Raw genomic sequence first — 22,572 nt, forward strand, 5'->3', positions numbered from 1 at the left:
AATCGTCTCTACATTTTGGTTGCAGAACATTCTTAAAGCAAGATTTCATCCTTTTTATTACCTGATGGCGATGAAGACGACATAAGGGCTACTTTATATGTTAGATGTTTTCTCTGTGAGTACCGGAAGCACAGGTGACGATACAGTCGGAACGTACTGTATGACTTCCATTAACGCGACAAGTATTGCAACGTTGCTATGGCGATTCATTCCGATAGAGTTCCGATTGAATCGCCGAGGTTATAAACCATGCACCAGGAGGAAAGGTTGACTTTGCATAAACTTTTCTTTCGATTATGTTTATTGTGGGAATGGATATTTTTATCAAGAGAAGAATGCTGATCGAGACGAAAAGAAATCATTCGTTAATGGAACAGGCTCCGGTTTCGCCATGTTCACATGTTTCAAGAGCACGTAAAATCGTTATTTTCTATGCGCATTCAGATAAATTTTCCATAATATGACTAAAAAGTAATTATCCTTCTGACGATTTTTTGTTTTCAGAGAATAAGAGAATGAAATATTTATATATTTTCTCTTGACAGATATGGTGGAAATGTATTTGCAGGCCCCACTCTTCTGCAATAAAACTGGAGCGACTAAATATATATCAAACACCGTTGTGTCGAAGTTGAAGGTCCACGCTTGAGTCATCATTTGAACAGCAAACAATGGCATATCTCATTTATCTTAAGTGTTACAGCAATAATCATCCGACTGTCAACACGTGGATATCCGGGGTTGAATAGGTCTTCAGCAACCCATGCTTGCCCTAAAAGGTGACTATGCTTGTCGTAAAAAGGCGACTTACGGGATCGGGTGGTCAGGCTCGCTGATTTGGTTGATGCATGTCATCGATTCCAATTGCGTGGATCGATGTTCATGATGTCAATCACTGGATTGTCTGGTCCAGACTCGATTATTTACAGAGCGCCGTCATATAGCTGGAATATTGCTGAGTGCGGCGTTAAACAACAAACCAACCAACCTGGGTTTGATTCCTGTCGTGGGTACAATGTGCGAAGCCCATTTCTGGTGTCACCCGCCTTGATTTTGCTGGAACATTGCTAAAAGCGGTGCAAAACAACACTCACTCACTCATTCACTTCTGCTATAGTTATAATATTCTGGTGCAGATACAACATGGGTGGTAACCTATCGGTAGGGCAGGACATGCTTACCCTTGCAAACACCCGGTGTCATAACTTGATTTTCAGTGATCCATTCATACAATTTTCACCCTATTTTGCCGTTCGGATAATCGAGACTGGTTATTCCCTGACGTTCTATATATAATAAAGATATACAACGATGGCCTGTTTCTGATATTTGTAGTTATACATTGTTCCATATATTCAGAGTATGTCTGAAACGTGGTTGTTATACCAATGGGGGAGGTGATATCTGATTTGTCACGTAACTTGTATCTGGTAGTATCAGATATAATTAGTGGTAGCAATGCACATGTGTTATATTAGATTTCTATCAATTGGTAAGCAGTTCAATGTCACACTAATCCTGACAGGTATTTGCATAATAATTTATGCTGTAGGAAATAGTTGTGCATTCTCTGGAAAATATATGCACTCGAATAACTTATCAAGACAAGATTTCAATTATATAAAATAATATTTGGTAGAAATCATCCTCTAGTACGGTGCGGTAGGGTAACCTAGTGTTCAAAGCGTTCGCTCGTCACGCAGAAGGCCAAGGTTCAATTCCCCACATAGATACAAAGTATGTAGGGTCCCCCTTCGTGATATTGCTATGCGCGGCGAAAAAAAACACCTTCTCCCTAAATCCCTCCCATCCACTCCATCTATCGTTTTTAATAATGAATATAACATATCGGGTACACATGCCCCTATACTAAGCGGACACCCTGATATTGCTGAAATACTGTTCACAGTGGCGCAAAACCCAACTCACTCACTCACTCCTTTGATACCCAGTCTCCCCCGACTTACCGAAGATATAAATGACGCTATGGGGATAGTAAAATATTCGGCAATGCGAGTTCACTATCTACCGACTCTTTGTTTGGGGCGGTGGGGTAGTCTGGTGGTTAAAGCGTTCGCTCGCTACGCCGAAGACCAGGGTTCGATTCCAACATGGGTACAATGTGTGAAGCCCATTTCTGGTGTCCCCCGCCGTGATATTGCTAAAGGCGGCATAAAACCATAGTCGCTCACTCATTGTTCTTGAAAACACTGATAACAGTATTATAACAATTCAGTTGCTGTCATCTACAGGGCGAAATTACCAAGTATCAACTGGGCCGTATTACCAAGTATCAACTGGTCGATGTTAAAGTAAAAACAGTACAGGCAAATTTTCATACGTCTTTATATTTCAGTACACAACATATTCTCATGACATAAACAGGTCTAGCGCCCCACGAGCACAACACGTCCACCTTTTTATGTACAGTAATTCATCCAGGGTGCCGTTGTACAAAGCGATCTTAGCGCCAAGGTGATCGTAACTCACATACCTTAACATAGACTTACGACCGTCGTAGCGCTGAGGTTGTTTTGTGCAACGGTACCCTGTAGACAACACACCGCTGCCTCACCACATGCAATGAAAGTAGGCTAGTGCGTTTGAACACGACCGTTCATAACCGTGACAATGGGGAAATTTACACAAAATAGGTGGCCTTTATGGTGATACATATTTTAACGGGACGTCACGGACAATGACATGTGCTTTAAATGGACGTCTTTAGTGTGGAAATAAATTCAGAGCGCTATTGTCACACCCTATTGTAATCCAAATAAACGCCTCCTTGGGACGAAAGCTTTACCAGTTGCCACTAAGAGGGAAATATGCTCTGAATGGACCGTATCAATAGGGCAACATGTACTATGAGGGAAGTATTCTGAATGGACGGTATCAATAGGGCAACATGTACTAAGAGGGAAATATTCTGAATGGACGGTATCAATAGGGCAACATGTACGGAGAGGGAAATATTCTGAACGGACGGTATCAATAGGGCAACATGTACTAAGAGGGAAATATTCTGAATGGACGGTATCAATAGGGTAACATGTCCTAAAAGGGAAATATTCTGAATGGACGGTATCAATAGGGCAACATGTACTAAGAGGGAAATATTCTGAACGGACGGTATCAATAGGGCAACATGTACTGAGAGGGAAATATTCTGAACGGACGGTATCAATAGGGCAACATGTACTAAGAGGGAAATATTCTGAATGGACGGTATCAATAGGGCAACATGTACGGAGAGGGAAATATTCTGAACGGACGGTATCAATAGGGCAACATGTACTAAGAGGGAACTATTCTGAATGGACAGTATCAATAGGTAGCAGGGACTAAGGGAAATATTCTGAATGGACCTTATCCATAGGGCAACATGTACTAAGAGGGAGATATTCTGAATGGACGACATCAATAGGTAGCAGGGACTAAGGGAAATATTCTGAATAGACGGTATCAATAGGGCAACATGTACTAAGAGGGAAATATTCTGAATGGACGGAATCAATAGGGCAACATGTACTAAGAGGGAAATATTCTGAATGGACGGCATCAATAGGTAGCAGGGACTAAGGGAAATATTCTGAATGGACCTTATCCATAGGGTAACATGTACTAAGAGGGAGATATTCTGAACGGACGGCGTCAATAGGTAGCAGGGACTAAGAGGGAGATATTCTGAATGGACGGCGCAATAGGGTTGCAGGGACTAAGAGGGAGATATTCTGAATGGACGGCGTCAATAGGTAGCAGGGACTAAGAGGGAGATATTCTGAATGGACGGCGCAATAGGGTTGCAGGGACTAAGAGGGAGATATTCTGAATGGACGGCGTCAATAGGTAGCAGGGACTAAGAGGGAGATATTCTGAATGGACGGCGTCAATAGGTAGCAGGGACTAAGAGGGAGATATTCTGAATGGACGGCGCAATAGGGTTGCAGGGACTAAGAGGGAGATATTCTGAATGGACGGCGTCAATAGGTAGCAGGGACTAAGAGGGAGATATTCTGAATGGACGGCGTCAATAGGTAGCAGGGACTAAGAGGGAGATATTCTGAACGGACGGCGCAATAGGGTTGCAGGGACTAAGAGGGAGATATTCTGAATGGACGGCGTCAATAGGTAGCAGGGACTAAGAGGGAGATATTCTGAATGGACGGCATCAATAGGTAGCAGGGACTAAGAGGGAGATATTCTGAATGGACGGCGCAATAGGGTTGCAGGGACTAAGAGGGAGATATTCTGAATGGACGGCGTCAATAGGTAGCAGGGACTAAGAGGGAGATATTCTGAATGGACGGCGTCAATAGGTAGCAGGGACTAAGAGGGAGATATTCTGAATGGACGGCGTCAATAGGTAGCAGGGACTAAGAGGGAGATATCTCGGATGGACGGCGCAATAGGGTTGCAGGGACTAAGAGGGAGATATTCTGAATGGACGGCGTCAATAGGTAGCAGGGACTAAGAGGGAGATATTCTGAACGGACGGCGCAATAGGGTTGCAGGGACTAAGAGGGAGATATTCTGAATGGACGGCGTCAATAGGTAGCAGGGACTAAGAGGGAGATATTCTGAATGGACGGCGTCAATAGGTAGCAGGGACTAAGAGGGAGATATTCTGAACGGACGGTGCAATAGGGTAATATGTACTGAGAAGAAAATATGCTCTGAAAGGATGGCAGATATTGGTAAAATGTACGGAATATACCCGAATGGATGGAATCAATAGGGTTACACCTACTAAGAGGGAAATATTCACTATCTTGAGGGAAATATGCCTTAATACATAATGGCTGTTAATAGTAAAATACTCTGAATAGACATTGTCACGAGGGTATACAGACTATACGCTTTTTGTGGACGCGACCCACATGTTCTAAATATTCTAAATGGAAGGCACCAATGGATAAATAAATCCTAAATGGACGGGAATATAGTGTATGGTTTTACTGGAATGAAATGGCACAGTCTGTGGTACATGTCATGTTTTCTGTGTAAACACCAGTCTGAAAACCACCTTTATACAATAACTTGATATAAACTTTTCTTGGGAGAAGTCCAGTAGAGAATATTTAAATATGCACAATGTGTTTGTGTATATGACAAATAGGACATCTTAATTTCATGGTGGGCAGATGTTGTCCCTTGTAGGCTCATGGTGATGATTCGAATCCATCTGCACTCTACCCTACATCTTCCTCCATCACAAAAACCCTTCTGTCCGGTATAATCATCTATATCCTGTTTCGAATCAAAGCTAGAGCTTACGTAATTTTATTGAATTTTCCTCTCTACCAAGAAACTAGAAATGGAATATTGTATTTTAAAACAGACAGTAATGTGATGAAAATAACATACTGGGGGAGAAACATGACTTAAGGAAGGAGCTGCATCATTGGAGCTCTCTGCAGTCCTGATGTTCCTGTTAGAGCCGTCATCGTTCGTGTTTGTTGTTGTCAAGTGACATCCTATGTTGATGTATAGCACAGGGTGTCTCCAGGTAGATGATTAGGCTTGCACAACGGGGTCCAAGAAATATAGTGGGTTGAGCTGAAGAAGTTCTCATTAGGGTCATCTGATGTTAGACTTCTTACTGGGCAGGGCGTATGGGGCTTCAGAAAGAATAACTTCGTAACGGCAGAGAAGGATTTCAGAAAGGGTCGAGAAGAACTTCATGAAGGTGGAGAAGAACTTCACGAAGGGTGGAGAAGATCTTCACGAAGGGTGGAGGAGAACTTCATGGAGGGCAGAGAAGAACTTCACGAAGGGTGGTGAAGAATTTCACAAAAAGTGGAGAAGAATTTCACGAAAGGTGGAGAAGAACTTCACGAAGGGTGGAGAAGAACTTCACGAAGGGTGGAGAAGAACTTCATGAAGGGCAGAGCAGAACTTCACAAAAGGGTGGAGAAGAACGTCATGAAGGGCAGAGAAGAACTTAGTGGAGGGCAGAGAAGAACTTCATGGAGGGCAGAGAAGAACTTCACGAAGGGGAGAAGATCTTCAAGAAATGGGGAGAAGAACTTCAGGAAGGGTGGAGAAGAACTTCAGGAAGGGTGGAGAAGAACTTCATTGAGAGCGGAGAAGAACTTCATGGATGGTGGAGAATAACTTCATAAAGGTTGGAGAAGAACTTCATGAAAGGCAGAGAAAAACTTGCTTACTGGTGGAGAAGCACTTAAAATCCCTGGTGAGAAACACATAATTAGAGGTGGAGAAATACGTCTTAAAGGATATATGTTTCATAAAGGGTAGAGATGGTTTAATAAGTGGGATATCAGAGTGGGCTATGTTGTGGACATTATAACAGCTTTTGAATGAGTGAGTGAGAGAGTTTATGCTTTACGTCACATCGGCAATATTTCAGCCATATCTAACGAGCTTTTGAATGAATGATTTGGGTTTTAAGAACCAGTTGAGATAGTGGATTTTGGACTGAAATGAGATTAGGGTCTTTAGAAGTTCAGCATAAGTTGGGATTTGAAACTTTAGGATTAATTGAGATTTCAGAGCATGGTCTGAGATATGCATCATAACAACTGAGCAAGCATGGACTTCACACTGTGTTGAGATCAGGGAAGTCTGGACTGTTTCAGACTTGGGACATTAAAATGAATCGGTGCTTAGGAATGCTTAAGAATTGCGTAAGAATGAGCCTTGAAAACAAATAGAGACTTAAAAAAAACACAGCCAACACAAAACTATTGACTAATAAGGAAGTATGTTTGTACAAAACAACACAACACGAATATATTTTGGCATAACCCTGCTCTCCAGACTTCCCGCAGAGTCTCTCCTGGGCCCAGAGGGACAGAGCTACTAAAAAAGGGTCACTGTTGACAGGACAATGTGTGTCCTGTCACCACATTGCTCCTCTGCACATATAAACTGCCAGGAAAAAGAAAGTATACACTTGAAATTGGATTTGACCAAAAGATTACAAATATTATCAAAACATTACAAGCCTAACAGTCGCCGAAACATGCCAGACTTAAGGTCCAAACATTACTTTGGTACCCGTATCAAATACATCACTATTGAAAAAACATTTCTTGTTTGTTTCATTTTTAGCCACCATCAAACATAGTGTATAATGTCTTTTACCCAGCAGATTATCAGGAATTATCAGTAACTCTGTCCTGAAACCAATCAAATAGGTACCCGTCTGTTTCACCCGTCTGTCTGGGGTGAAATCTTGGCATCATCACAGATGTGGTATCATCACGACATTCCAATACACACACTACATGCCCAGGAATTAATTCTTCCATGTTTCTCGAGAATCCTCCAGTCAGAACAATGTCCATCGATTTGTTGTCACTGGAATACATTCTGTACAGTCACTATATCTTAATTCAATGATCTCGCTTCGACAAGACACGTCACAGTTTGACCAGTTGAGCAAACAGGGCTTGTGTATGATCATAACGGTGAACACCACCTTGAAACTGGAAGAGATTTGGTGAATTTGGCTGCATAGATGAGAGCTTATGTAATAGTGCATCACTCCGACATGAAACACACAAACATTAAACACAGATTGTTGAGATCTTGTGTGACATTTCCTGGGAAAAAACACCAAGGTCACAGATCAGGGCCACCAAGAAAGATAACTACCAACGTTTTGTACAAAGGGAGGTAATAAATAACTGAAGGACACACTTGTTATTTAAATGAGGATCCATAGTTTGTTTCTTCTTGGTGTATTTCGATTTCAGTCCATTTCCCATACTGTGTTTTTGGAAATAAACTCTGACAAGAGACATGACACAATGATGCTCAAGATGCACTATCAGAGCAGCTATTCCCACGATGAGTGATTCCATAATGGCATCCAACACATTTCATAATTGTCAAAGGAACCTTTTACTTAATGCTACTATCACAGATCTGTTTGAGCGTTGCTATGGAAACATTGTGGTCACCTAATCGTGGATGACCCTGGATACAGTTTATGTGGGAGGTCTGACCGAGGTCGTTGTGACAAGTCATGTGACCTGGTGGCTAGCCGATGTTGCTGCTCGATCTCGCCCTCTAGCTCCCGCACCTCCAGAAGTAGCTTCTCATTCATGTCTCGGATGGCGTCTGAAACACAAACATGACAATATTTATGTAGATTATGGTGTCTGTAACAAAAATGTAACAATATTTATGTGGATGTGGGTGTCTGTAACACAAATGTAACAATATCTATGTGGATGTGGGTGTCTGTAACACAAATGTAACAATATTTATGTGGATGTGGGTGTCTGTAACACAAATGTAACAATATTTATGTTTTGGTTTGTTGTTTAACGTTGCACTCGGCAATATTACAGCTATATGACGGTGGTCTGTAAAATAATCGAGTCTGGACCAGACAATCCAGTGATTGACCTCATGAGCATCGATCCACGCAATTGGCAATATTTATGTGGATGTGGGTGTCTGTAACACAAATGTAACAATATTTATGTAGTATATGTCATCTGGGACACAAAAGTATCACTGTATTTATGTAGGGTATGGTATATGTAGCACAAAAGTATCACTGTATTTATGTAGGGTATGGTATATGTAGCACAAAAGAATCACTGTATTTATGTAGGGTATAGTATATGTAGAACAAAAGTATCACTCTATGTAATGTATGATATATGTAGCAAAAAAGAATCACTGTATTTATGTAGGGTATAGTATATGTAGCACAAAAGTATCGCTGTATTTATGTAGGGTATAGTATATGTATCACAAAAGAATCACTGTACTTATGTAGGGTATAGTACATGTAGCACAAAAGAATCACTGTATTTATGTAGGTTATAGTATATGTAGCACAAAAGTATCACTCTATGTAATGTATGGTATATGTAGCACAAAAGAATCACTGTATTTCTGTAGGGTATAGTATATGTAGCACAAAAGTATCGCTGTATTTATGTTGCTGAGGAATATTACAATATATCTATGGAAAACAGAAACAATGTATTTATAATACGATACGATCATTTATCTTCAGACCCTTATATTTTGACATGACAGAATGACAAACAACGCATGACACACACAGGAGGCAGAGACGTCTCACAACACAAACAAGATGGAGTGCAACATTACAAACATAACTGAAAATTGTGCTCTGTAACACGGTGTCAAATTTCAGCTTGGAGTCTCAGGGTTCAAACTCTATCAAACACTGATATCTATGATACTTAGGTACACACGATACCTGAATCATCAGTTTGTGAGATCGTGATACACTATAAATAGAACAGGAACTAAAAGAGTTACTTCCCTTAATGGCAGAAGTAGCACAGCGCCATCTGTAAGCATGGCAGAACACAAGGTTGTAGCAGCTGAGGTCATTGTACTACTAACTGTTAAATTTAACAACCATCCCTTTATTTAAAACTGTTTTGTTCTTGCGGTTTTCTTTGATAAAGTTTTTGAGACACCAATACAAAAATGTATGAAGAAAAAGGTTTTAGAGCTATATTTGAGTTATTTCATGATTTCTTACTATTTGATGTAGTGTATCGTGATGCCAGTAGTATCGTCAGTCCGTACCGTGATACCAATCATATCGCAAGATACCAGCCGATACTCAGCTCTAGTTCAAACCATTGCCATATTTATTTTACACCACAGAAATTCAGTCAGTCTGAGTGCCCGTGAAGATCCGGGGTAGAATAGGTCTTCAGCAACCCATGCTTGCCATAAAAGGTGACAATGCTTGTCGTAAGAGGCAACTAACGGGATTGGGTGGTCATGCTCGATGCCTTGGTTGATGCTTGCCATCGATCCCAATTGCGTGGATCGATGTTCATGTTATCAATCACTGGATTGTCTGGTCCAGACTCGATTATTTACAGACCACCGTCATATAGCTGGAATATTGCTGAGTGCTGCGTTAAACAACAAACAAACAAACAAACATTCAGTCCGAGAACACCACTCAGCTTCTCACTACCACTGTCAACTGTCTAATACCTATTCAGGCTGTCCACTATGTGCAGAATTACAATGTCTACACATATCCCCGTAAGCAGTAATAGTGCAAGTGGGCTTGTAAGTAGTCAATTTCATCTGTCGATAAATATTTTATTTTTCAGATAGCTTCTGATATTAGCGTGTTCGCTGAATGAACATTTGAGTTTTCGCAACAAACATTCAATCATTCGAGAAACATCAGGAAAAATTCCAGATTAATTATCTTTTCCTCCGGAGAGTCTTAGTCATTAACAGTCAAGCCATACTTTAAAAAAATTAAAACACTATACATAGTGCCGAACATTATTGGCTGAAGTTTCATTTGTTTGTTGTTTATCCCGCTGTAAGCAATAATCCAACTATATCACGGCAGCCTGTAGATAGTCAAGTCTGGGCCTGGGAAACAGAGAGTTGTTAACATGATCAATGTCCCCCACAAATCGGAGGGTGCAAACCTTTAGCTTTTCGTACGCCGGATGTTGGACCCTTTTTCCAGACGCCGCAGTGCCATATAATGTTCTTTCTTGTACGTGGATGCCAATATTTAAACGTTGACATTTATTTTTGATCTTTTTTTTTCTTGCAAAGGGTGACAAATCAATATAATATTTAGCCCTAAGTTTATGAGCATGCATGGTCATGCATTCTTTTAGAAAATCCCAGTCTAATGTCGTTGTACTAGCTATAAACACTGACCAAAACTTAAAAGTTAAACTGGATGCCAAGAAAAATGAAGCCTAGAGTGTTGGGATTGTCACCCTTGGCAGGGTATGATCACACACAATGAGCCAGGCCAGAAAGACTGACCACCCAGTCCTTAAAGTTGGCTATCATGACAAGCATGCGATAAAGGGACTTATTCTGACCCGCAAATATCACTGCTTGGGTTTGTTTGTTTATTTGTTTGTTTGTTTGTTGTTTAATGCCGCACTCAGCAATATTCCAGCTATATATGACGGCGGTCTGTAAAATAATCGAGTCTGGACCAGACAATCCAGTAATTGACATCATGAGAATCGATCCACGCAATTGGGATCGATGACATGTATCAACCACCCGATCACCCGATCCCGTTAGTCGCCTTTTACGACAAGCATAGTCGCCTTTTACGGCAAGTATGGGTTCTTGAAGACATATTCTACCCCGGAATCTTCACGGGTCACTCCTTGGGGATAGTGCTTTTGAAGTCACTTATAACATTTTTTTTGTATTGCATGGGCAATGGGGTAGCCTTGTGATTAAAGCATTTGCTCATCACACCCTACACCACGGTTCTATTCCCATTGTTGGAACAATGAAACCCATCCTTGACATGATATGGCTGGAATATTGCTAAGAGCAGCATAAAACCATAATCATTGTTATCGCAAACACTGGCCCTGTCAACTCTGAAGCTCTCGAAAAGCTCAAAGCTCCTTCCCAGCGCGTGACACCTTCGAAATTCATAAAAGGTGACAATGCTTGTCGTAAGAGGCAACTAACGGGATTGGGTGGTCATGCTCGATGCCTTGGTTGATGCTTGCCATCGATCCCAATTGCGTGGATCGATGTTCATGTTATCAATCACTGGATTGTCTGGTCCAGACTCGATTATTTACAGACCACCATCATATAGCTGGAATATTGCTGAGTGCTGCGTTAAACAACAAACAAACAAACAAACATTCAGTCCGAGAACACCACTCAGCTTCTCACTACCACTGTCAACTGTCTAATACCTATTCAGGCTGTCCACTGTCCACTATGTGCACTCTCGGTAACATCGCTGCCACCAGTGTGGGCGCGGCCTTTACAAGAATCTTCAAACTTACCCTCTAACCCAAAATGTTGAAACGTTATACTTTTGTTTATGTCTTTGGGAATGCCATTACAGTAAATTTTGACTGACCATATTTCCAAGATGAATTTACCTTTTTGTTTGTTTGATCGGATTGCTTCAAGATTGCAAACGAATGGAGAAATCAACTTTTCCCTTACATTCTTACTATACCAATTACATGATAGTTGTAAAGAAACAGAAATTCAAAAAATAAACAAGAGTTTGCCACTAACTTGGCTATATCCCCCTCCCCTGTTGCAGGATTTATGACGTAATTAAATCTAAACAAACCCTAACATTTTTTAACCGAGGTGGAACTTGTTGTCATGGAAATTGTAAAAAAAAAGACGAGTTTGCCACTAACATGGCCAAGTCTCCTGTCCAGCAAATGAAGTGTATATTATGTCAACAATAGTCAAATTTGATCACACAAACATACATTTTGGGGGAATTTAAAAGAAGAATTCATTAATTTCTAAAAGTCCATTTTGTTGCCATGGAAAAGTAAAAAATAAAAATTTCTAAAATTTCTAAATAGCAAAAGGTACCAGTTCAGCATGTATCTGACAGACCTGCAAAGTTTCATGACAAAATATTAAAAGGTTTATCAGTTATGCTCCAGAAATAAACCCTACCCTCACAGAACCTAAGTCCATCTTGTTGCCATGGAAAAGTAAAAAAAAATACAAATTTCTAAAATTATTAAATAGCAATAGGCACCAGCTCAGCATGAACCTGACAGACCTGCAATGTTTCATGAAAAAATATATTGAACAGTTAATGAGTTATGCTCCGGAGACGAATCCTACCTTCACAGAACCTAAGTCCATCTTGTTGCCATAGAAATGTAAAAAATAAAAATTTCTAAAAAGCAAAAGGCACCAGTTCAGCATGTACCTGATAGACCTGCAAAGTTTGATGAAAAAATATTGAAAGGTTTATGAGTTATGCTCGGGAAACAAACCCTACCCTCACAGAACCTAAGTCTATCTTGTTGCCATGGAAATGTAAAAAATAAAAATTTCTAAAAAGCAAAAGGCACCAGTTCAGCATGTACCTGACAGACCTGCAAAGTTTCATGAAAAAATATTAAACGGTTTATGAGTTATGCTCCGGAAACGAATCCTACCCTCACAGAACCTAAGTCCATCTTGCTGCCATGGAAACGTAAAAAATAAAAATTTCTAAAATTTCTAAGTTATGCCTCGGAAACAAAACGTGACAGACGGACGGAGCCCGTTTCTATATCCCCCGCCAACTTTGTTGGGCGGGAGATAATAATTTAGCGGAGGTAAGAGTATTCAGCATCACGGCAGTCATCACGTTTTTTTAAATATAATGGTCACTCAGTTGTAGCATGGTTGTAGCTACCTATAACAGTGGGGAGCTTTCACTAGTGGCAGCAATAGTAAAGAGAGCTCCGCGAACGGCAAATTGCTGGCAAAGCTCCTTCAAGGGGAGACCACTCTTACCTGACTGTGACGCCTGAGAAGACCTCCTCTCGGTAGCTCTGGGTGGTGAAGCTGAAAGGTGAATATGTGAGGGTGAACTGAATCAGGAGACAGTCTACCCACAATACACTCTACTTTTCTACCAGTCTTAGAAAATGTATTTTATAATTGGGTCAAACAGGACTGCAGTGGAAAAAAAATAAAAATAAAATAAAAGTGTAGAGAAAAAAATATAATAGTGAAGTGAAAAAATGTACAAAAACTGGAAACATGCAACAAGATGGTGGGATGAAGAATTGATTCATGAGACAGATGTCATGCATGTAGGACACCTTCAACTGATTTCAAAGTTTGTAGGTTATGACCTATTTACTAGCTCATTTATTTTATATGTCAGTACCTATCTACTCCTAGCCTAGATCTCATCTACCCTTTCTAGGCATCTTGTCAAAAGTTCAATGAAGCTGAATCACCCAGGTACTGGAGCTCACCTTATTTATTTATATATTTAATTAGTGAGTGAGTTTGGTCTAAATTGCTTCCAACCTTATTCCAGTTATATCGTGGCGTGTCAGTTACTGTGGGAGGAAAGCCTGAAGTGATACAGGTCTCAGGCGTTTACCATTTGGGTGAAACCCATGAGCAAGGGCATGGTGCTGATGAGCCTAGCTACATAATCAGGTCTAACTGGGATTCCAATCACAAATAAATGTATCTGGCACGGCTAAGCAACACAACTCTCCACGCCGATTTGTGGCACCTAAGAAGACTGACCACTTATTTAATTGTTTAACCTTGAGTGGGGAGGATAAGCTGTTTTATCCTAAAAACATATGACCAGTGGAATCTTTCCCCTTGAAATGAAATCAGTATTACCAGATTCTTCACCTGGCTCCTGATGTATTTTTTGACAGCAAGGCAATAACAATCAACACAGTTATTGCAAGGAGTAAACATCAAACAAAAATAGTGGTCAAGAACATATTCTCTGGACACCTGCCATTTTGGCAAGGGATGTGTATTAGCGCCTTCCTTAATAATGATTTCTAAACAAATTTAGATGCAACTTTGTAGCCGCCTCATTAAAATAACAGGGGGTTGAGGGAGCATGGCGCCAACACAACAGGTTGAATTAGATCCTTTTGTAAGTAAATGTAATTTTTAGTTACCAAGTTAACGAAACGTACGTTTCTTGAGATGTAGCCCTGATGTTGCACGTGAGGTTGTCGCATGCCAATATGGAATTTCTATTTAATATTATCAAGTATTTTTCCTAATTTTGATGCTTGTGAATTGCTTTGATGTTCTATTTCGAGGTTCAGTCATATAAATCCACTCAAATGCATGCAGATTATTATTCTGCTTATAGTGAGCTTATCGTCCTATTTTTCAAATAATAACCCAACCTATGGCCCTATGTTAGTAGCATCCAAATATGGCGGAAAGGTCTGTGGTAAAATTGGTCTGTATTTGGAAAAGTCACTGCCGGGTTTTCAAGGTATTAGGGTACATAGAGATAAATCACTGGCACAAAATAGGGGTTGCACACAGAGAAAATACACATATTTTAAACCGGACCACCCACAAACTCAGCTTCAGTGAACGTTTGAAAAGATGCCACATACTGTCTTCCAAACAACTGATTAACACAGGAAGCTATCACAAGGTCACTTCTATATCAAAGTAGAAAGGTATTAGTATTCAAGCTAGAAATTAATTACAATCTCAGTTCTAGATCTTTTTTTGAATTGACACGACCAGAGGGTCAGTGAGCTGCTCTCTCTACGCCGTCAGCTGGGGAGGTAGGGAAGTTAGTCCTGCAGCCTGTCACATACACCTAACATCTACATGCAAGAAAATCAAATCAGAAAACGATCATTACCTACGCTCTGTGTCTGCAAACAAAGTGGATACAACTAATCAGTAAAACTTATCAGTAAAACTAATCAGTAAAACCAATCAGTAAAACTTATCAGTAAAACTAGTCAGTAAAACCAATCGGTAAAACTAATCAGTAAAACCAATCGGTAAAACTAATCAATACATGTTTGTAATTCAATGTCCAGGTACTAATAGCATGAACAGTGATCAGGAATTAGATCAGGGTTTTTTTTAAAAAAAACATTGAAAGTTACCCAGGGTCTGGGGGACTAAACATATGTCTACATTGTAATGGTATGTGTCACAAAGTGACCCTTGACGAAACAAATCAATAGCATTCAGCAGATCAGCAGATAAAAAAATCTCCTCCCTGATTTTAGCATGCCTGGTAGAAGCTCCAGTCAACAGTCTGCAGCCAGAACAAGCACCTGCTGAAGGATGGGGAGTCCTCCTCTACACATCACCACGAGCATCTTCCCGAGGCAAGAGAGTTAACTGACTTTAAAAGTCCAGTTTCCACCCTTGCAGAACTAGGCTGGAAGTCCTGGGCTCGATCGTAGCGCCACCAGTGGCTATTATGAGTTATGTCCCTTCTATGCCTCGTTAGTCCAGCCAAAATGTAACTCCATAATACCAGCCTAGTTCGGCAAGGGTGGAAACTGGACTTTTATAGTCAGTTAACTCTCTTGCCTCGGGAAGATGCACCACGAGTTGACTACAATGTAGGTCTACAGTGTTCACATAAAACAAAATGTCACTTAGCAACCAAATTATAAAAGTACTAGCAAGATGACTGCAAGATTTAAATATATTTAAGGAACTGATCTAAAATTTTGAAATAAATCGTGTGAAGATAAAACACATCAGCATCTTGCCTTTTTATCTGACGTTATGTTTGACGGCTCAATTTCATTGGCATGAAATGATAGTAATCCTCAAATGACTTATTTGTGATGGGCTTATTAGCGGTTTTCTGGTAAATCTGATACTGATGGATACATTTGTCCCTTACACTGCCTCCATTGTGTACCTGAGTGAGTTGGGTTGAACGCCACTTTTAACAGTATTCCAGTTATATCACGGCGTGTCAGCTTCATGTTGGAGGAAAGCCCGAAGTGATGCAGGTCTCAGACGTTTACCACTTCGGTGAAACCCACGAGCACGGGTATGGTGCTGACAAACCTAGAAACATAATCGGGGCGAACCGAGATTCGAACCCATAATCATAGGTTTCTGGCGTGCCCAAGGGACGCATCTCTGCACAGCGAATAGCGGCACCTTAGATGACTGGCCCACCTGTGTCCCCCATTGTGTACCTGAAGGGATGTGGACAATCACCAGACTTTCTGCCATGTGTCTTACAGTGTGTTCTTACCATGAGCAAACTGTTATAAGGGCACATCTTTAAAAAAATCCCAAGAGTAGAAACAATATACTATTCTGTCACCTCAGCTTACCTTATTCTCCTCAATTTCTAAGAAATGTCAAAATATGGGGTGAGGTTTTAGGATCAGGAAGAGGTTACTATTAATATTCTGAATAACTCACCTCGCCAAATGGCTAGCAAGAAATTTGGGGAGCAAAAACTTCTGTGTCAGTTAAAAAAAGTAACATATGAACAATAATTATGTATCATTAGCAAAAAATGTTTTTCAAAATATTTACCTCAAAACAAATCATGATCTACTTTAAGAGAAAACTGAGAACTACAAGGCACTGTAGCTCACCTTACTTTGTCTGGAATATCATATTACATCAGAAAGTTTATACAAGGGCAAAAAAGAATATGCAAAAGACATCTTCACATATATTCTTCGAAATTATACAATCAGACACGGAGACCTGGGCCCACTTGCACAAACCGATCTTAGCGCTATGACTATCGTAAGCCTATGTTACAGTATGGGAGCAATCTCATTAAAACCAGATCTTAGTTTTCGCTACCGCTAAACAAAGATCTGAGGACATCCCCTTACGGGTGACGTCAGAACGACCTTTCATGAATTTTGACTGACAAATGAAATGACTGACAAGAAATCAACAGTAGCCAATCAGAAGGCAGCTTTCTCGAGCTTTACGACACTAGTTTCAAACTGGCGACTACGCTTCGAAACATATTTTGACGTATTCTCGATTAAAAATATAAAACTGATAAGAATAACATTCTGGAATGGCTTATAGATGGCCTAGATTGTATGGATATAATCATAAAACCCTTAACTGTTGTTCGGAATACCCCATGTAAAATATTTCATGTTTGCATGATTAGAAAACACATTCCGACTGTCACTTTCATGATCTGGTAAGCAACGCTCTGATTGGTTGGATGAAAGGTCATTCTGACGTGACCCTTAATGGGATGTCCTCAGATCTTTGTTTAGCATAGCGAGAACTAAGATCTGATTTTAATGAGATTGGTATGGGAGTTACGACCAACTTAGCACTAAGATTGCTTTGTGGAACAGTTTCCAGGTCATGCAGAGGTCCATGGTTCCATCGGCAGCCATATAAAGATGTACCAACTATCACAATAAACAGCCAAATATAACATGTCTATTGGCCACACGATGAACTGCATCTCAATAAGGAGATTAGGATACATGCAGAAATGGCTGAACAACAAACATGACATTTTCAATGAGGTGGCCTTGCTTTAAGTTGGATCAGAATTGTGAGCAGATCTTTGCGATCACATTGCTGGAACCAGATCATGTACACAAATCTTCTGCTTCATAATACCAAAGTTTAAGAGGAGATGTCAAAATTGTATTAAAACTTAATAAACAGGGCCTGTTTCACAAAGTTCTAGTGCTACAAGTGAGACTCCAGACAGTCATACTGCTATTATTCTACAGTGTGAAACATGGCGCAGGTATGTATAGGTCAAGAGAGAAACTGGGACAAAAAAAAGAAATTGGAATAAAACATATTTAGTTTTATTCTGCATACCACATAAGTTTTGCTGCAAACTAAATTTCATAATAATACATTCAAAAATGGCCAAGTATGGACAAAAATGACATATAGAACATGGTTGCAGTGGCACCCTACTTAAAAAAAGATTGGATCAGTTTTTTTCAGAATTAATGTAAAACACTATGGCTGGGATCATCCATGCAATGTTTTATCTTCATTGGCCTTGCAGTTACAGAGGAGGTGTTGAAAATAGCTTTAACTACAAACAGATTGACGTTGGACTATGTGCCGCGACATAAGCTAAAAAATAAGGTCAATTTAGACAATATTAACCAAAAAAGAACAATATCTGAAAAATAAGTTATTAATTTCTTAATTTAATTTAGCTCTTTAATTTGTGTTATTGTGGTTGTTGTATGTCTGTCGGTGAAGTTCTACTCTCCTCTAGACTCATTACCTTGTCGTACTGGTCCATTCATCCGGCCATGAGGCTGCATCATGTGGCCTCCATTCTGCATGGATTCCGGCATTCTGTAACCATAGTTACCTTATTAGGTACTGTCATTTAAGGACATTGGGCAATGTTAAAATATGTGGAAAAACAGTTCTTTGTAAGTGTAACAGTGTAAGGTAGTATTTGAACTGGGTATGATATTTTTCTGTTATCATTGATTTTTATCATTATCATACAAAGTATTTAGCCTACACACATCTGAAAAATATTTTTTACAACCATGAAGATGAATACGCCCATCCTACTACATGGATATATCATGGCTGGTAGGGGTGGGTCGGTTTCATGGGGTGTGTACATTGTGTCGACATGTATATCATGACTTACCCTTTCTGACCCCGCATTACGGGATCTGGCAGACGGTGAGGCGGTCTCATTGGGTGTCCACCAGGTGGCGACATCACCACATGACTGGCAGGGTCAGGATGGGGCAGGTCTTGATGCTGGAAGATATGAATATGTATGGCCAATAGGAGCAGTGATATAGGTGAAATTATTTTCAGTAATTCTCACTAGGCAGTATAATATCTGCTTCCTGCTGATGGCTAGTTCATTCCAATGAATAGTATCATTGTTTTCATTGTTGGTAAAGAGGCCAATAACAACATGATGTCACATGAACACAAGGTTGCAAATAACTGAATGACGCCATCTATTGTTTGTGATGTCCCAAATAGTGATTATTATACAAGCATGTGTGTCATACTGATTTTACCTCGCGAGAACGAGCGTAATACATGAATTCATACACGAGTTTCTTAATATCAGTAGGACACATATGTAAGTGTAATAATTTATTTATTACCCATTATTACTTAATCCTTTTGAGCTCCCCTTTAGAAAATGCATCGATCACCACCGTTGTCCAAGAAAAACACAATTTTTCGAATGACGTCATCAATTTTCAGCCATGACGTCGTTTCTAGCGTGACGTCATTCTGACGTTATGTCACAATGAGATTCGAATGACGTCAACAATGCAGTCCGGATGACGGACACAATGCACTGGTGCACAAGAAGTTATATTTGCACTATTGCATATAAAATTTATATGATCTTTGTTATTTCTAACCCTGTGGGTAATAAATGATTTTACGATTCCAACCATGAAGCAACTGATCTGATGTTTAAACTTGTGAGCAGGAAACCATCATTTTTCTGCAGTTCCCCAGAAAAATTACTGTAATATGCAGAATAACTTCCTCCCAACTTAGAATTAGGGGTTATTTGACCCTAATGAATTAATGTGAAATGTTCCTCGCCACAGGCTCAAATTACTCCACTCAGGACAGTTCATCCATAATAACTTGAAGCTCTAAGGTTAGTCACTGTCATGCATGGTAAAACAGCAGTAACCTAAGGCCTTTTATTTTTTATTCATTGGTTTACAAAAAATCTGGCCTTAAATTTGTAAAAGATTCAACTTCCAGATTAGTAGTGAAATGAGTACCCATGTCGGGAATCGAACCCAGGTCTTTGGCGTGACAAGCGAACGCTTTAACCACTCGGCTACCCAACCCCTACCATATCTGAAGTAAGATTGCAAAACAATACCAAAAACAGTTGATTGTGTTTTGGTTTTCTTTAAGAATAAGTAATTTATACATATTATGCACTATTTCTTACGAACATGGGTGATGAGATCTATTGGGGTTCTTTTTCAACCCAGAAACAAATTGTCAAAAGTCACTTTATTATTGTTCTAATTTCAGTTTTTCATGTCGTCAGTCTCATAAACCAACACCCACAAATGAAAGGTCTTACAAGGACAGCTGGCATTGACAGTTGTTTGTTGAATTTAACTGGTCAAAATGTACTTACTTATTTATCAAGGTTCTAAATCTAACCTTATTTATCCAGGAGTGATTGAGTGAGCAATGTGTCATACCCCAGTCATTAACATTGCAGCAACATAATGGCAGGCTGTAAATATTCAAGCCTGGCCCAGGCACACTAGTCTTTGACTGCACACACAATGATCCACTGTGATGTGTCAGACAACCACCTGATGACACATTATGCCCCAGGGATCTGGCCTGCCACAGAAAACTGGAACATTTTCAATGGGACCAAATATTTTCTCGGACGATCGATATCCAATTTTTTATGGTCAATAAATAAGTACAGATGAAAAAAGTATTCAAATAACTATTGCTATCAACGATATTTTTGTATTTGTGATTAATTATCTGTCTTGTTTTTAAAAAATCTTTAGTTTAAAAAAAAATAAATTCCCGTGAGGTCACGTGATAACCAAATATGGGATAATAGTCTCGATCCAAATGTTACAACGCGTACACTTGAGCAGACTCATGAATATAACTCATGAATATTAATTAGACCGTTCACTACGTTAACAGATGGTTATTATAAAAGAAACAAACGTATGTTTTCCATGTAAATCTAAAATGATATTATTTGTTATTAATTATTATGAATACGTAAACTTGTAATGTGTGTGAAAAGTCGTACTAAAATACGCTATTTGAAGGGGGCGTGGCCTAAATGCAAATGTCCGATTGGGATTTTAAATTTTCCGGACCCCTGGTTCTGGCTCCACTGAAAATGTGCCAGGTTCTTATCATAACGCTGCAAGCTTTATGAGGGCTATGTCTCTGTTTGGTTATTTCTATTTAAAGAAGGTACACATCCCAAGTTTGGTAGCTCTCTGCTAGTTTTCTTTGGTAGGCATCGAGATTCCAACCCAAAATGAGGCAATTACCTGACAGGAATATCTGAAGTACTATGCAACTAAAATTAGTACCAGTAATTTAATAATATTAATGATTATTAGCATGTCTGACAATATATTTTTCATGAAAAAAGATCTTTGGATTTTGTGTTATACAATGAAGTGAGGTCAATATGAAACCTTAAGTAATGGCCATTCTTTTTGGACAAGGGAGTTGCGTCCCTTGGGCACGCCAGAAACCTATGATTGTGGGTTCGAATCCCGGTTTGCCTCAATCGTGTTTCTAGGTTTGTCAGCACCATACCTGTGCTCGTGGGTTTCACTGAAGTCGTAAACGTCTGAGACCTGCATCACTTTCCTTTGTGGCTTTCCTCCCACATTAAGCTGACACACCGCGATATAACTGGAATACTGTTAAAAGCGGCATTAAACCCAACTCACTCATTCAATTTTTGGACAACATTTGTAACATATTTTACTTAATGTCATTTGTGGAATTTGGTTCAAAATATATTGATGGTTCTGACATAATTGTAATGGTTGGAATCTCTGTATGACTTGTTAGACCATCATCAGTCAGCTGATGCTGGGGTTGGTGACACTGGGCTCTGGAAAATAGGGTTTTATTAGCATGAGCACTCACAGGAAGCCTTTGTGGGATACGATGACCATTCTGTCCTGGGGACTGTCGAGGTGACCCCATGTCATACTGATTGAAGCCATCGTAACGTTGCAGGGGGCGCTGTGCCTGTTGCCACGCTGCCGGACTCTTTGAAACAATTCTATAAATAGCAGAAATGATACAATACTTGTATGTGTACATCCAGCACAAAATTTGCATCATTGTCAAAGGCATCCTTTGGGCAATTCAGGGTTCAAATCACAGTTTTGCCAGATATGGCTTGTCAGCACCATACCTGTGCTTGTGGCTTTTATAAATCAATGTTTCACTCCTGACTTCACATTGGGCCTTCCTAACAGATCTACCCACCTCTCTAGACCCTCAAATCCTACCGACAGTTCTACCCACCTCTCTAGATATCCACTCTCTTCAACACTCATCCTACTGACAGATCTACCCACCTCTTTAGACCCTCAAATCCTACTGACAGTTCTACCCACCTCTTTAGACCCTCAAATCCTACTGACAGTTCTACCCACCTCTCTAGACCCTCAAATCCTACCGACAGATATACCCACCTCTCTAGACCCTCAAATCCTACCGACAGATCTACCCACCTCTCTAGACCCTCAAATCCTACCGACAGATCTACCCACCTCTCTAGACCCTCAAATCCTACCGACAGATCTACCCACCTCTCTA

At 40.0% G+C, this 22,572-nt stretch overlaps 1 protein-coding gene across 1 annotated transcript in view; it reads right to left on the minus strand.

The window, feature by feature from the left end:
- Nucleotides 1-6,427: 6,427 nt before the first annotated feature.
- LOC139472450 (uncharacterized) overlaps nucleotides 6,428-22,572 on the minus strand; it is a 33,319-nt gene continuing 17,174 nt past the window's right edge. Inside the window, exons 9-13 of the mRNA XM_071254927.1 lie at nucleotides 21,892-22,030; nucleotides 18,884-18,999; nucleotides 18,500-18,573; nucleotides 13,267-13,317; nucleotides 6,428-8,091 (exon numbers count right to left, since the gene is read on the minus strand). Of these exons, the coding sequence (XP_071111028.1) occupies nucleotides 7,928-8,091; nucleotides 13,267-13,317; nucleotides 18,500-18,573; nucleotides 18,884-18,999; nucleotides 21,892-22,030 (544 nt within the window). The 3' untranslated portion in view covers nucleotides 6,428-7,927. The remainder of the gene's footprint in view (nucleotides 8,092-13,266; nucleotides 13,318-18,499; nucleotides 18,574-18,883; nucleotides 19,000-21,891; nucleotides 22,031-22,572) is intronic.

The sequence above is a fragment of the Haliotis cracherodii genome, unplaced genomic scaffold (genome assembly GCF_022045235.1).
Source record: "Haliotis cracherodii isolate W230 unplaced genomic scaffold, xgHalCrac1.p SCAF_24, whole genome shotgun sequence".
NCBI lineage: Eukaryota > Metazoa > Mollusca > Gastropoda > Lepetellida > Haliotidae > Haliotis > Haliotis cracherodii.